The sequence below is a fragment of the Sus scrofa genome, chromosome X (assembly GCF_000003025.6).
Source record: "Sus scrofa isolate TJ Tabasco breed Duroc chromosome X, Sscrofa11.1, whole genome shotgun sequence".
In the NCBI taxonomy this organism is placed as follows: Eukaryota; Metazoa; Chordata; class Mammalia; order Artiodactyla; family Suidae; genus Sus; species Sus scrofa.
In genome coordinates this window covers 106,332,706-106,347,061 of record NC_010461.5, presented here as the reverse complement: position 1 = coordinate 106,347,061, position 14,356 = coordinate 106,332,706, and the positions used below count along the sequence as shown (strand labels likewise).

The 14,356-nt window shown below is 51.5% G+C and overlaps 1 protein-coding gene across 3 annotated transcripts in view; it reads right to left on the bottom strand.

Annotated features, from left to right (window-relative positions):
- Positions 1 to 13,277, bottom strand: part of XPNPEP2 (X-prolyl aminopeptidase 2) — a 29,628-nt gene extending 16,351 nt beyond the window's left edge. Inside the window, exons 1-8 of one of the 3 annotated variants that reach the window (XM_005673898.3) lie at positions 13,089 to 13,277; positions 11,903 to 12,134; positions 9,342 to 9,412; positions 7,315 to 7,425; positions 6,088 to 6,151; positions 4,601 to 4,705; positions 4,301 to 4,387; positions 2,757 to 2,903 (exon numbers count right to left, since the gene is read on the bottom strand). In XM_005673898.3, coding sequence (XP_005673955.1) covers positions 2,757 to 2,903; positions 4,301 to 4,387; positions 4,601 to 4,705; positions 6,088 to 6,151; positions 7,315 to 7,425; positions 9,342 to 9,412; positions 11,903 to 11,951 — 634 coding nt within the window. In that variant the 5' untranslated portion in view covers positions 11,952 to 12,134; positions 13,089 to 13,277. 3 annotated transcript variants of the gene reach the window in all.

Genomic DNA, 14,356 nt, shown 5'->3' with positions numbered 1-14,356 from the left:
GTCTGGTATGACCTTTTTTTCTTTTTTTCTTTTTTTTTGGCAGTATCTATAGCATCCCGGGCCAGGGATCCAACACGCGCCACGGCAGTGACCTGAGCCGCTGCAGTGACTGTGCACACAAAATAACTCGTTTTGATCATTTTATTTATTTATTTATTTATTTTTTATGGCTTTCTCTCTCTCTCTCTTTTTTTTTTTTTTTTTTTTTTTTGTCTTTTTGCCACTTCTTGAGCCACTCCAGCGACCCCAGGCTAGGGGTCGAATCGGAGCTGTAGCTGCCAGCCTACACCAGAGCCACAGCAATGCGGGATCCGAGCCGCATCTTCGACCTATACCGCAGCTCATGGCAACGCCAGATCCTTAACCCACAGAGCAAGGGCAGGGATTGAACCCGCAACCTCATGGTTCCTAGTTGGATTTGTTAACCACTCACTGCCCCACGACAGGAACTCCTCGTTTTGATCATTTTTTTTTTTTTTTTGTCTTTTTGCCATTTCTTGGGCCGCTCCCTCGGCATATGGAGGTTCCCAGGCTAGGGGTCTAATCGGAGCTGTAGCCACTGGCCTACGCCAGAGCCACAGCAATACAGGATTCAAGCAGCGTCTGCAATCTACACCACAGCTCAAGGCAACGCCGGATCCTTAACCCACTGAGCGAGGCCAGGGATCGAACCCGCAACCTCATGGTTCCTAGTCGGATTCATTAACCACTGTGTCACGATGGGAACTCCTGATCATTTTTAAAGTGCCCAATTCAGTGCCTTTAAGAACATTCACGAGATTGTGCAACCACCACCACTATCTAATTACAGAACATTTTCATCCTCCCAAAAGGCAACCCTGTAGCCATTAGGCAGTCCCTCCGCATTCCCCTCTCCCTCCAGTCCCTGGAAACCACTAATCTTGCTTTCTGTCTCCACAGATTTGCCTGCGCCGGGTGTTTCACACAAATGGAATCATACAATTTGGGGCCTTGGCTGGCTTCTTTTGAGTTATGTGTTCAAAGTTCACAGATGCGATACATTTTTGAGGCAATAAATGGAAGCCAACTTAAATGATCTGATGTACACAGGTATCTTTGAGTCGCTTTTTCTGTTCTTCTCATAGCCCTTCACCCTCTGACCCCTCTAAAACCTGTGAGTGGCTGGAGAGAAAAGTCTCTCTCATCGCTGGAAGCTTAAGAGACTCTGTTCTTGGGCTTCCTGGCCCAGTTCTGGCTCCAGATGACTTTTTTTGAAGACTAGCAGCCTGCGATGGCACGTCTGCCTCTTGCTTGTGGGAAGTGATAAATCCCATGTGAATTCTCTCCCAGTCCCTGGAAGGTTTTCCCCTCTCTCCCCTCCTCTTCTTGATATGACTCCACCCTTCTTTATCTGAATGGGATGGGTTTAGTTATGACTGAACCTTCTTGGATAGCAAGTTTCTTTAAAAACTGTGTCAAGATGCAGAAAGATTCTGTAAGTTACATCAGAATGGATAAAGACAATTGGACACAATTTGACTTGTTTCATCAGACCCACTATTGTGAAATTTCCCTCCTGATTTTTGGACTCCTTTCTAAACAAGAAATAGACCTGTGTGGGGAAAGGGGCCTCTTGGATTGCCCAATATTCTAGGAATCCAAGTCCATGGGCTTGTTCAGAATTCTTAGGAAGGTAGGAGGGAGTGGTGGCCAAAACTTTGATTCATACTCAGTAGCCTGGTCACAGTCAGTTACAACCTACAAGAATTATAGAGCACACTGTTCTTTTATGACATATTTAGATGGTGTCAAAGGGGTCAAGATTGTTGATGTTAGAATTTTAGGGGGTCAGTTAACTTTCTTTTGTAGTCTGGCCAAAACTCTGAACCCTAGTCTGTGCTGCAGACTGACCTTGAGCTTAGTTTTTACTTCCTTTGTCCACCCCAGCCATTATCACAGGACGGCCAGAAGTCAAGGTCTGAATTAGTCAATACAAACTGGTTTTCCCTACCAGTTAACTATATGCAACTCATATATATCACGTTTGCCTTCTCTCTTTCAAAGCAGTAGGTTTTTTTCCATCTTTCTCTGACTCCCTCATTTCTTCTCTTCCTATTTCCTCTTGCTTCAAATCCTGACACTTTTTTTTTTTTTTTTTTTTGCTTGCGCCTGCAGCGTGCAGAAGTTCCCAGTCCAGGGATCGAACCTGAGTCACAGCAGTTCAACATCGGAACCTTAACCCACTGAGCCACCAAGGAACTCTTCCTGATACCCTTTATTCTAGCGTTTTCTAAATATGGTCTGAGGACCATCTGATTCAGACTCTCTGAGGGGAGGGGACTTAAAACCTGCATTTTATTTTACTTGCTTAATTAATTCATTCATTCATTCATTTATCTTTTTGTCTTATTGGGGCCACACCCGTGGCATATGGAGGTTCCCAGGCTAGGGGTCTAATCAGAGCTGTAGCCACCGGCCTACGCCAGAGCCACAGCAACGCAGGATCTGAGCCGTGTCTGCAACCTACACCACAGCTCAGGGCAACGCCGGATCCTTAACCTGCTGAGCGAGGCCAGGGATCAAACCCTCATCCTCATGGTTCCTAGTCGAGTTCGTTAACCTGAGCCAAGAAGGGAACTCCCCAAACCTGCATTTTAAAAAAGCACCCTCAGCTATTCAGAGGCACATGAAACCATTGCTTTGGGACAGGTGAGGATGAATTTTTCAGCCTAGGGGGCAGCAGTGGAGACTTCTGTTTCTCCAAGTTGGGAAAGAGGACTGGCATCAGAAATTACCTGCGAACGCCTCCTGCAGGGCATAAATGGGCGCATTTGGCAGGGGCGGCCTCTCTGACCCCCACACCAGGTCCACAAGGTTGACGGTGATGGACACCAGCTCTCTGTCAGCATCTTGCAGGGCCACGTCATAACTCTCCCAGGAGTCTGCAGAGACAGGAAGGCATCACCTGTCACCTGCCCATTAATACCTCAGAAAAAATTGTGACTCAGGCCAAGTTAGTGCTTGTCCCCTCTGCCTCCCGTTCCACTCCTGCAGCCCAGCTGCCAGAGCCCATCCAAGCAGTCTGGTCCTCCTAGGCTGTGCCTTGTCATCTTCCTCTTTGGCTTTCAAAGCCTAATTGCCCCGAGCCCACCCCAATGCTGTCCACAGCCGACTGGCTAAGCTCGTCTTTTTAAGTGCCAGTGGCTGTGGGGCCCTCTTTATGGTTCCGGGTGTTTACCTGAGCTTCAGTGCCAGAGCCTGAAGGAATGTGAGGTTCAGGCCCCTGGAAAGGCTGGCAAAGAAGCCAGTTCTGAAGTGGGAGCCTTTCAGTACCTAGTCATGAGGATGCCATGTTTGGGGACAGGCTGGCCAGCTGGCAGGGGCACGGGAGCTCAAGGAGCTATGTTCCTGGAAGGGAGGGGACTGTGCTTCTTTACTCAGAAGCCCTCTCACCTCCTTCAACCCTTCCAAGTTGCCTTCCAGAGGGCTACCAAGTGATTCTAGTGCGCTAACTGGTAGAGTTCCAGGACATGGAAGATGATTCTGGGTTTAAGAACATCCTGGCCTACTGGTCGGCTAGGTTTTTTGTTTGTTTGCCTGTTTTTTTTTTTTTTTTTTTTTTGCTTTTTGCTTTTTTTAGGGCTGCTCCCGCAGCATATGGAGGTTCCCAGGCTAGGGGTCTAATCGGAGCTGTAGCCGCCGGCCTATGCCAGAGCTACAGCAATGCAGGATCCGAGCCGAGTCTGCGACCTACACCACAGCTCACGGCAACGCCGGATCCTTAACCCACTGAGCTACCAGGGAGCTCCTCACCTGCTAGGTCTTAATGATTCCCTGACTCTTCTAGGTTGGCTCTCTACACTCCTGACTTTTTTTTTTGGCCTTTTTTTTGAGCCACACCTTTGACATATGGAAGTTCCCAGGCTAGGGGTCACATTGGAGAGGCAGCTGTCAGACTACGCCACACCCACAGCCATGCCAGATCCTAGCTGCATCTGTGATCTACACTGCAGCTCCTGGCGACGCTGGATCCTTAACCCACTGAGCAGGGCCAGGGATTGAACCCAAGTCATCATGGATACTAGTCGGATTCTTAACCCACTGAACCACAGCGAGAACTCCTGAACTCCTGACTTTAAAAATACAGATATTTATCTTTTAAATATATTTTCATTACACAATCCAGGACTCCATCCTTGTTGCAAAATATTCTGCAACTGACAGTTCCAACACTCTACCTTCAGAGTTATTCTGACCCTCCTTCTACCAAGATGTGCTTCTTTATGTCCTGGGGGCCTGAGTCACCCTTGGATGGTGTGGACTAGAGGGAAGAACATACCGATGGAGAAGAGGAAGGGGTCAAAGCCCACACGCCCTCCAACAGGAATCTCGGTGAGAAGCCAGGTGACAATGTGACCGGTGCTAACTGAGAGAAAGACAGGAAGGGACTTTGAGCCGGGCTTCTGTCTGCAACGGTCCAGCCATGTCTGTCCTCCTTGACATCTGCCTCAGAGGTTAGTGGAGGCTTCAAATTTCCTAAGCTTCCCACAGGGAGTCTTGCATGCAACCCTCACCTGCGCCTCCCCAAACCCGGTCTGGGTTCCGTGGCTCGGGAAACAAATCTGTGCGGTCCTCTTACCTTCCTTGTGGAGCTCCCAGTTGCAGTCCATCTGCCGCTCAGCCTGGGTCCAGTAGCGGCTGTCGGTCCAGAGAGCCGCTTTCCTCTCGGTCACCACTGCGATTCCTGGGGCAGAAGAGAAACTTGGAGGGGAGGGTGAAGGTGTGGCGTGTGGCTTTAGTTAGCGCATGTGCGATGTGGTGTTGGCTCTGACAATGTCACAAGGGGGCCTCTGGAAAGAGTTTCTCTCCTCTCTTGGAGGGAAGTGAGGCAGGAGGTGTTAGAGACTGTTGGGGGAGGTAGCCAGAAGGATGTCCCAGGTCAGGCATCTCTGCTTTGCCTTGAGGGCTTCTTCTAAGGGAACATTTAGTGGGACAAGTGGGTTCTGTTTTTTTTTTTTTTTTTGTGGCCATGCCCGTAGCTTGTGGGAGTTCCCCAGGCCAGGGATTGAACCTGCACCACAGCAGCCACTGGAGCCACAGCAGTGACAATGCTGGATCCTTAACCTGCTGAGCCACTGGGGAGCTCCCAGGTCCAAAAAAGTCCATGCTACATATATATAGGTGCTCTCAGCAAAGATGATGTGACAGTCACTGTCAAGACTAGGTAGTTGATAGGGACACTAAGCCAGGGGCTTAGCTGAGGGCAGGCAGAGAAGTCAAACCCAGTGACTCTGGCAAGGGGAAGAAGGGCCTGTAATGGGTGAGTAAGGCAGCCTGAAGACCCAGGGAGGGGTGTTTAAGGATCAGCAAGGGGGAGTTCCTGTTGTGGTTCAGCAGGTTAAGAATCCGACTAGTATCCATGAGGATGCAGGTTTGATCCTTGACCTTGCTCAATGGGTTAAGGATCCGGCGTTGCCATGAGCTGTAATGTAGGAACAGACAGGACTTAGATCCTGCGTTGCTGTGGCGGTGGCTACAGCTCCGATTCGACCCCTAGCCTGGGAACTTCCGTATACTGCAGGTGTGGTCATTAAAAAAAAAAAAAAAGGGATCAGCGAGGGAAGCTTAGGTTTCATTCAAGGGTCCAGGATCAGGGTGGGAGGCCCATTCCAAAACTAAGACCCCATAATGGGCCTCTGTGTCTCATTTGGCCATGCGAGGTGACGCTGTCTATAAAAGGACCAGCAAAGTCAAACTTTGTCTCTAAAGGAACCACTGTGTGAAGGGAAGAAGCGGGCCCCTAGTGGCTAGATACAGAGGTAGCAACTATCCCAGAAGTGGAGCCCAGGGAGTGCCAGGCTGGGCCTGGCCGCAGCAGAGTCAGTGAGCACAGGAAAGAAATCGAGAGGGCCCTCTGGCTTGTGCAGACGTGTGGCCGGCAGGCTATGGTGCACGTGTCCTGGTGACCCCTTTTTGGAGTGGTGGCAGGGAAGCAGAGAGAGGAGGAGGGGCCTCTGGACACTAGGTCCTGGGGTCCTGGCTGTTGAGAAGTAGCCACACCAGGGCCTCGCTGACCACTCTGAGGTCTCCCAACAGAAGCAGTGAGGGCTGGGTAATGGCTGTCACCTGCAGACCCGATAAAGCCCGTAATCCAGGCACGCCTCTGGTCACATTCACCGATGTACTCGCTCTAGGAAATCAACAATACCGTCATCAGCCTTCTTCATGTGGCCACACCCCACGCGGAAGGCCCCCAACCACAGCCCAGTTTTCTGTCTAGTCACATTTAACCAATTCTACAAGCCCAAGCATGCTGGGCGCCTCTTCCAGGAAGCCCTCTGGAACTGCCCCGGCTCTTAGGATCTTCCCTTCCTTTGAACAACTGTGTTTCTTGGAGTCGAAACCCCACAGTCCAGCACTGGACTGTTCTGCAAAGTAGTCCTGTCTCTCTGGCCAGGATGCAAATTCTGCGCAGTCTGTGGTCATGGCTTTTGGTTCTTTGGGGTTCTCCCCTCCAGCTGTCCCCCCTCTTTCCTCCTCAGTCTAGCACAGAGTCATGCGTACATCGTAACTAACTTCCACAGGGAGCTTTACATATCATATGTTTGTATTTTGGTCCTCACAATGCTTGGAGACAGATCTCATCATTTGCATTTTGCAGTAGAGGAAACGAGGCTCACTTGAACTTGGGGAGGTTCAGACACTTACCCCAAGCCTCTTAGCCCTTTTCGGCAGGTGGGAAAACTAATTCAAAGTAATCTCGACACTGAAAATGCCTTCTCTTCCAACTGGGCTGGTGCTGGGAAGGTGGATGGGGTGGAGGTGGAGGCAGGGCGGGGAAGAGTGGGCAGGGACGCTGCTTTGGGAAAAGCAGTCCTGGTTCAGACCATCTTCTTCCCTGTCTGCTCCCTGTCTCCCATCCTACACCCCAAACTCGTGGAGTTTTGGACTCTGGGGAATTTCAGTGCTCCATCCATCAGGGGATGGGGAAGGGCTGAGCCAGAAGGGAGCTCAGGGTTCTTCTAATTCAATTCCCAGCTCACTTTCTAACCTCCTAGGGCAGGGGAGTCCTAAACCATCCTTCTGGATCTGCCCTCTAGGAACAGATCATAATCCTTCAGAAGTTGTTTATAGTCTCATTGTCTGAGGTCAGGGCGATTTGGCAATGTCTTCTCTCCTATGTAAAGGAATACGTTCTTTCAGTTGCCCTAAAACGCCCGTGTCCAAGCTCCCTACTTCCTTCCCATTGCTGGTCAAATCCTTTTTCTGTCTTCCATCTTCTGAGTCTTAACAGTGTCCTGTTTGTGGCCTGTTCTCGTGAGGGTGTGGGTGCGGGGAGGAGCTGTCACTTACCATGTGGGCATCCGTGTCCGGGATGATGTAGGCAGAGAGATTCTGGGTGAGCATCTGCTCGCGGAGGGCTGTGAGCTGTGCTGTGGTATTGACCGCAGTAACTGGAAGGTACTGACAGGTGACAGGAAGACACCAAGACACACACACACATACACACACACAGATACCCGTTGCTTAGAGAAAATGATGCCGGGGGGGGGGGTGTCAGCAGCCTCTCCTTAGGCTGGGGTTGGGGGTGCGAAGGCTGGGCCAGAATGGAGAAGGACGGAGCAGCAGCTGAAGTTGTGGATTAGTTTAGACTACGGTGTATGGGCTGGGTGGAAATGGAGGTGTTTAAGAGCTTGGAAAGGCACTTTTGGTGACAATAATGGGACCTGAGTCAGGGGTCGGGGGTGGGTGAGAACGGCAGGGGTCTGAGCCCTGGCACTGGGCCGAGCCAGGGGGGTGGTTCTTCTTTGGATACCTTAGGGTAGAGTTGCTCCTTTAGCAAATGAAAATACAGGATGCTCACCCAGTCACATTTGAATTGAGGTAAACAATGAATAACATTTTACAGTCACATTTGAATTGAGGTAAACAATGAATAACATTTTACTGTTAAGTATGTCCCATGCAGCATTTGGGGCATACTTATATTAAAGTATTATTCATTAGGAGTTCCGGTTGTGGCTCGGCAGGTTACAAACTGGACTAGTATCCATGAGGATGCGGGTTCGAGCCCTGGTCTCACTCAGTGGGTTAAGAATCCGGTGTTGCAGTGAGCTGTGGTGTAGGTTGCAGATGTGGCTCAGATCTGGTGTTGCTGTGGCTCTGGCGTAGGCTGGCAACTGCAGCTCCCATTTGACCCCTAGCCTGGGAGCTTCCATATGCTGCAGGTGTGGCCCTAAAAAGCAATATATATACACACACACACACACACACACATATATATATATACACATATATATATGTTATCATATGGCATTCCCTGGTGACGTGGGTTAAGGAACAGGTGTCACTGCAGTGGCTTGGGTCACTGTCGTGGTAAGGGTTCAGTCCCTAGCCTGGGCGCTTCAACATGCCATGGGCGTGGCCAAAACAAAACAAAATATTAGTCATTATCTGAAATTCAGATGTAACTGGGCGGCCTGCATTTCACCTGGCAGCCCTATTTTGGGAACTTGTTGCAAGTTTCTACTCACTGGTCCCGAAGGGCAGAGGAGGGTGACTGGGTATCCTCAGCAGTTTGGGACATTGTCCAGAAAGATCCTCTCCAAGCCAGACCTTTTGTTAAAGGCTATTTTCTCTTTAAAATAAGAGGCGTGGGGTTTTGTTTTGTTTTGTTTTGGCTTCTACGCAATGATTTACCCATGTTTGTTTTCACATAAAAGTAAGGCGGATTGCCCGCTCCAGTGGTCTCATAAAGCTGGCACAGCAGACAGATGTATCCCATTTGTCCTGAGACTTTAGCCACCTGCTGGCAGGCCCACAAGCCCTCACCTTCTGGCCTGCTCCGGCCTGGGGAAGCTCCTTCCCATTCTAATCTAGTTTTGGAAAGAACCCTCTGTTCTCTAGGGAGCTGACAACGTGTGGCTCCAATACGCTGGACCCTGCCACCATTCTTCACACCGGAGGCCTCCCTCTCTTGACCTTCCACTGGCTCTTCTAGCCCTCTGGCTTCCGCCCTCCTCCCAGTTCCTCTAGAATTGTTGTTTTCTTTCCTCCCATCCTCCTCCAGGCCTCAGCTCAGGGCTGGCTTGGGGCCTCCGGGCCGCCCCACCTCCCTCCAGCAGGGGCTGCCCAGGCCCAGGCGGGGCGCAGGAGATCACCTGCCGTGGGAATGCCTGGGAGGGAGTGATGGGGCCGGAGGTCAGATACCTGAGAACTGCTGACCGCCCCCGGGGGAGGTTAATCAGAAGCAGTGGCCCCAGAGTCCGGAAACCCGGAGAAAGGCTGGTAGAGAGGGTGAGGCTGGTGGCTGGGCCCTTCGGGGATGGGCGGGAAGGTGGGAGCTGTGGGCGGGGGCGGGGGCGGAGGCAGGGCCTCACCGGAGGACTGGTTGAACAGTTCCGCACATCCTCTCTCTGGTTGAGTGACTTTGGGTGGCCCCAGGCACAAGCTAGAAACGGGAGGAAAAGGCAGGGTCGCTCGGATCCCAGATAACTCCTAGAGAGCACAGGCTGTGTTTCCCCGAACCCCCTCCCCGCCCGTCCCCATAGGACCTCCATCCTTTGAAGCTCGAGATGCTGTCCAACTCGACTTGAGGATAAAAATAATCACATTTCATAGGAAATCAGGCTGAATTGGACGGCACCCTGGGTCACAATCAAAGAAACCCATTTCATCGACAAGTGATTGCCACTTTTGGATGGGTTTTAGTGCTCATTAAATCAATTTTTTTCCTTCTAATCTAATTGGGTCTTTTCAGGGTCTACCGAACTGGAAAAGTTGTGTGTAAATTAAATTTTTGTAATCAGATTTGCTCTTAAATGCTCCAGAGGATCTTGCTAAATAATCACCCCACCTTCGTTTTACCCTCCTATAAATCTAATTATATATCTATATATTGGGTTTACTTAACTTCAGCGCCCACTTGCACCATTTCTTACAATCCAAATCTCTGCCTCTCATTCCAGGAAAGATTACCTAAATCAGGCAATCCCAGGCTGACATCGTCCCCTGGTGGGGAGAGATGGGTTAGCATTTAAAGAGCCCCTACTATGTGCCAGATATGGAACCCAGCAATTGTATCTCATTTGATACTGGCAGCAACCCTGTGAGGTGGGAATTACTGTCTGCTTTCTATGGAGCAGGAGGCCCAGGCTGAGATACATGTATTTTTGCCACGGAAAGTCCGTGGCGGAGCTGGGATTTGAACCCTGGGCCATCTGAGTACAAAAAAGCCAGCCATGGGAGGGTGGTGCCCCAGAAGGGACAGAATTTAGAGAGATTTAGGAGTTCCCATTGTAGCTCTGCAGTGATGATCCCAACTGGTGTCCACGAGGACTCGGGTTCAATTCCTGGCCTTGCTCAGTGGGTTAAAGATCCGGCAGCATTGCTGTGAGCTGTGGTGTAGGTTGCAGATGTGGCTCAGATTCTGCGTTGCTGTGGCTGTGGCTGTGGCCGGCAGCTGCAGCTCCAACTCGACCCCTAGCCTGGGAACTTCCATGTGCCGAGGGTACAGCCCTAAAAAGACCAAAAAAAAAAAGTAGAGAGATTTAGTTTCCAATTGAGGTTCTGCCCCTGATTTGGCGTATCCCAAGGAGAGTTGCCCAGTATTCACTGAGCAAACCTTCCCTAAGCGCCTGCTGTTTGCCAGACACTGGGCTAAGTCCTGTAGGCTCTGGGCCGTCACACCCTGAAAGTCCAGTGGTCTCTGATAGGCCTTCCCTCCACGCCTCCCCACCTTTTAGGGGGGAGTCTCCCCAGAGGGTAATGGGGGTCCGAGTTTGGAGAGACACTATTCCTTTCTGAGTGAGTTGAGCTACAGAAGGGAGGAGTACAGCTGGGTTCTGACCTCGTGAATGCCCCGCCTGCCTGTCTCTCTGTCACATAAATTCAAGGGGGAGATGGAAATCACTGGCAAAATGGTGGTATCAAGACACGAGAAGCAAGACACAGGCAGCCCAGGTCCCTCTAGATGCCCAACTGGTGTTCTCTGTGGCCAGGGCTGTGGCTCCCAAGGGCAGGCTCTGCAGCTGGACCACTCTGTGGTCCTTGGCACAGGGGGCCTGGCACTGGGGAGGTGTCAGGAATTGGGTACTGAAGGAATCAGCAGGGTCTTACTGCCACAGAACAAAGGGAAAGGAGGCCTCCTAAGGCCAGCGGGGAGTGGGTGTGGAGGATACTGAGCTGGACACTTAGCCGTGACCAAAGAGGACAAACGACACCATAGGGGTGAGAAAGACCGAACTTTGGTTAACTCCTCCAAGCCCTCTTCTCCATTAGGCATTCATTGACTTCCTCGTCCACCCTGTCCTTACCCAGCCTGCATTGCCAGTCTTAGCAGGAATCCTGCCAAGTCAGTTTAGAGAGATTCCCCCACCCTTATTATCTCATGAACCTTGCTATCGGTCAAATTCCTTATCTCCCAATCTCGATTCCTATCACTTTGACCTGCCCTCATTACGAATCCTCTTATATCAATTTAGTGAGAATCTCCCCACCCTTGATGTCTCCTCTTGCTCGTTTTCCACCCACTGATCCCCTCGCACTCTGCTCCTTGACAAGAAGTCTTCAGCCATTTTGCTGTGTTCAGAGTTGAGCCCGATCTCACTCCCCTATGGCAGCGCCCCTATTGCAATAGTCTTGAATAAAATCTTCCTTACTCGGGCTAGAATCAGTTTTTTTTCTTTAACAAGTGGGAGTGGAAAGGGACTAAACTGCACTCGAGTTGAGTCTCAAGGGCTCCCAGGAGACTCTGGGCCCTGGGGTTCCTCTTCCTCAAGACAGAGGGGGACCAAGAAGAAAAAAAAAAAAAAAGAGAGAGAGACACCCTGGGTCCAGCCTTCACAGCCACCCTTTCTGAGCCCAGAGGGGAGAGGCCAGAGCTGCTCTCCAGCTGGACCTGCCCTCCCAGTGTGCGAGCGAAAGATGGGGATGCACGTACCACAGATGAGGACAAGCCAGGGGTAGCAGCCCCAGCACGCCTGGGCCATGGATCTTCAGACGCCGGTGCTGGATGGATGGAGGGTCAGGGGAGAGTGGGCAGGGCTGTTTCCCTGGCGTCTTCCTCCAGGCCTTTCCGGGGCAAGAGCAGCCAGGCTGTGGGGGCTGGCGATGGGAGGAAGGCGTCCAGCTGGTGGATGGGAGTCCTTCTCTGCTCTTTTGTTTCTGAAGATCTGGAGAGTGGGTCTGGGTGGAGAAGACTGCTGGCCCCCAGGCGCCCAGATAGGGTGTGAGGCCTCCCCGGGCAGAGTCCAAAGATCTCGGGAGACAGGAGCAGCAGCTGGTCTCCATCAGCCTGCTCCTCCCAGCCCCCCCTTTGCAGCCAGCCCCGGTCATTCCTGAATTCTGTCCCCTCCCCTCCAGCAAGCTGTTTCCCATTAGCTCCTTCACCCCGGGCTCTGGCTTCAGCCCCACTTTTGCTTTCGAGATTGATGTTTATCCTCCCTCTTCCTCCAAGCTGGCCCGTGTCAGAAAAAGCCCGTGCCTGTGACTTCTTTTAAACTGAGAGGCGAGTCCCACCAGGAAAGTTCCCTCTGTGAAAGTGTTAAGAGCCACCGGCAGAGGGGAAGACTGCCCTCCTCTCCGAATGATGGGGACGCTGGGGTTCCAGGCAGCTGTCAATGCCATTCGCGTCTGAGGGAAAGAAGGCCCCCAAAGGACTATCTGGAGGGATGCGGGGATGATACCGGAGACGAAAGAAGACCAGAAAAGGGAGTTTGGGGGCTCCCAGAAGACAAATTTGGTTAACTGGACTGCCCTTTCTGCCTAGAACACGTCTTTAATCCTCTGCCGTGCGGGTCACTCCCAACTAGCGTGACTCCCCATGGGGGAAGTGGGCAAACTGAGGCCAGCCCTGTCTCCACCTACCGCATCAGAGGGCAGTGCCCACTAAGTGCCCTCAACACCCCTTGACCAGAAAGCACTACTTCCGAGAGACAAACAGACCCAACGGACAGGTGCAGCCTAGCCTAGAGGACCCCAGAAGCAAACCACCCATTCCTTTGGATCTTTTTTTCCTCTTTTTTCAGCCGCCTCCATGGCATATGGAAGTTTCCAGGCCGGGATTGCTGCAGCTGCAGCAACGCTGCATCCTTAACCCACCAAGCTGAGCTGGGAATTGAACCTACCTTCTGGCACTGCAGAGACGCTACAGCAGGAACTCCTGGATCTTATTTTTAATGTATTTACACTCTGCTTACATCCATAACGAGTTGAAGGCAGCTTTCGAATAAGCCATCTGAATATCATAAATGAGTGCAGCGGTTCAGGGAACTCCGCCTCCAGGAGTAAAAGCAGAGGGCAGAGCCCAGAGCCTGAGGATAGACTGGGAGGGGGAATGAAGTGCTGCCTGGAGACCAAAGGACTGGGGAAATGCCTGCGCCAAGTCCCACCCCCAGGAGTCCCACTGTGGCACAGCGGAAACAAATCCAACTAGGACCTATGAGGTTGTGGGTTCGACCCCTGGCCTCACTCAGTGGGTTAGGGATCCCACATTGCTGTGGCTGTGGTGTAGGCTGGCAGCTGCAGCTCCGATTGGACCCCTAGCCTGGGAACCTCCCTATGCTACTGGTGTGGCCCTAAAAAGACAAAAAAAAAAAAAAAAAAAAAAAAGCCCCATTCCCGCCAATGTATTAGCCATCCCCAAGGACAAGCAGATAGACTCGCTGAAGTCACCTAGGGGAGGGACACCAAAGACAGCTTTCTGGGACAAACAGCCCTGCCTTGAGCAGTGATGACCCAGGAGCCAGACTGGCAGGGCTTCAATCTGTCACCCACCAGCTGTGTGGTCTTGGGCACATGACGTCACTTCTCTGAGCCCGCAGGTTCCTCCCTGGTGAAATGGGTAACAGTTGGGACGAACTTCGTAGGGGTGCAATGAGGGTTAAGTGCGTTAATGTTTGTGAAGCTCTCAGAACGTGCTTGCCACAAGGCGTCAAGTGCTGTCTAAGTGTTTGTTAAGTCAACTGTATAACTAGAGTGCAAACCATGCTCATCTGTACCTGGTTTTTTCTGCCCCTGGCACCTGACCCTGCTGAAATGGCAGTTAATGTTGTAGCAAAGATCAGCTGGGCTGAAGCGCCAACCCTGGGAAAAAATAACCTGAGCAGCCCTCCCTGCCCCATCCCCTGGACTCTGCCCAGGGATGGACTGAGACACTACCAAGGCTGCACACAGGACTCAGCCCTCTGGTTCTGTCCCCAGGGTCCCTGTCTTGGCCCTGGTGGTGATGATAGCCTGAACTCCTTTCATGCTCAGCTCCTCTCTTATCTTGGAACCAATGTCTTCACTTATTACTCTGGGGGACCTGACCCCAGGTTGGCAATAGTCCCGACATGGAAAGGAATGATTCAGGGCCGAGAAGGTGAATGGCCGAGAGGTCTTGCACCAAAGTTGT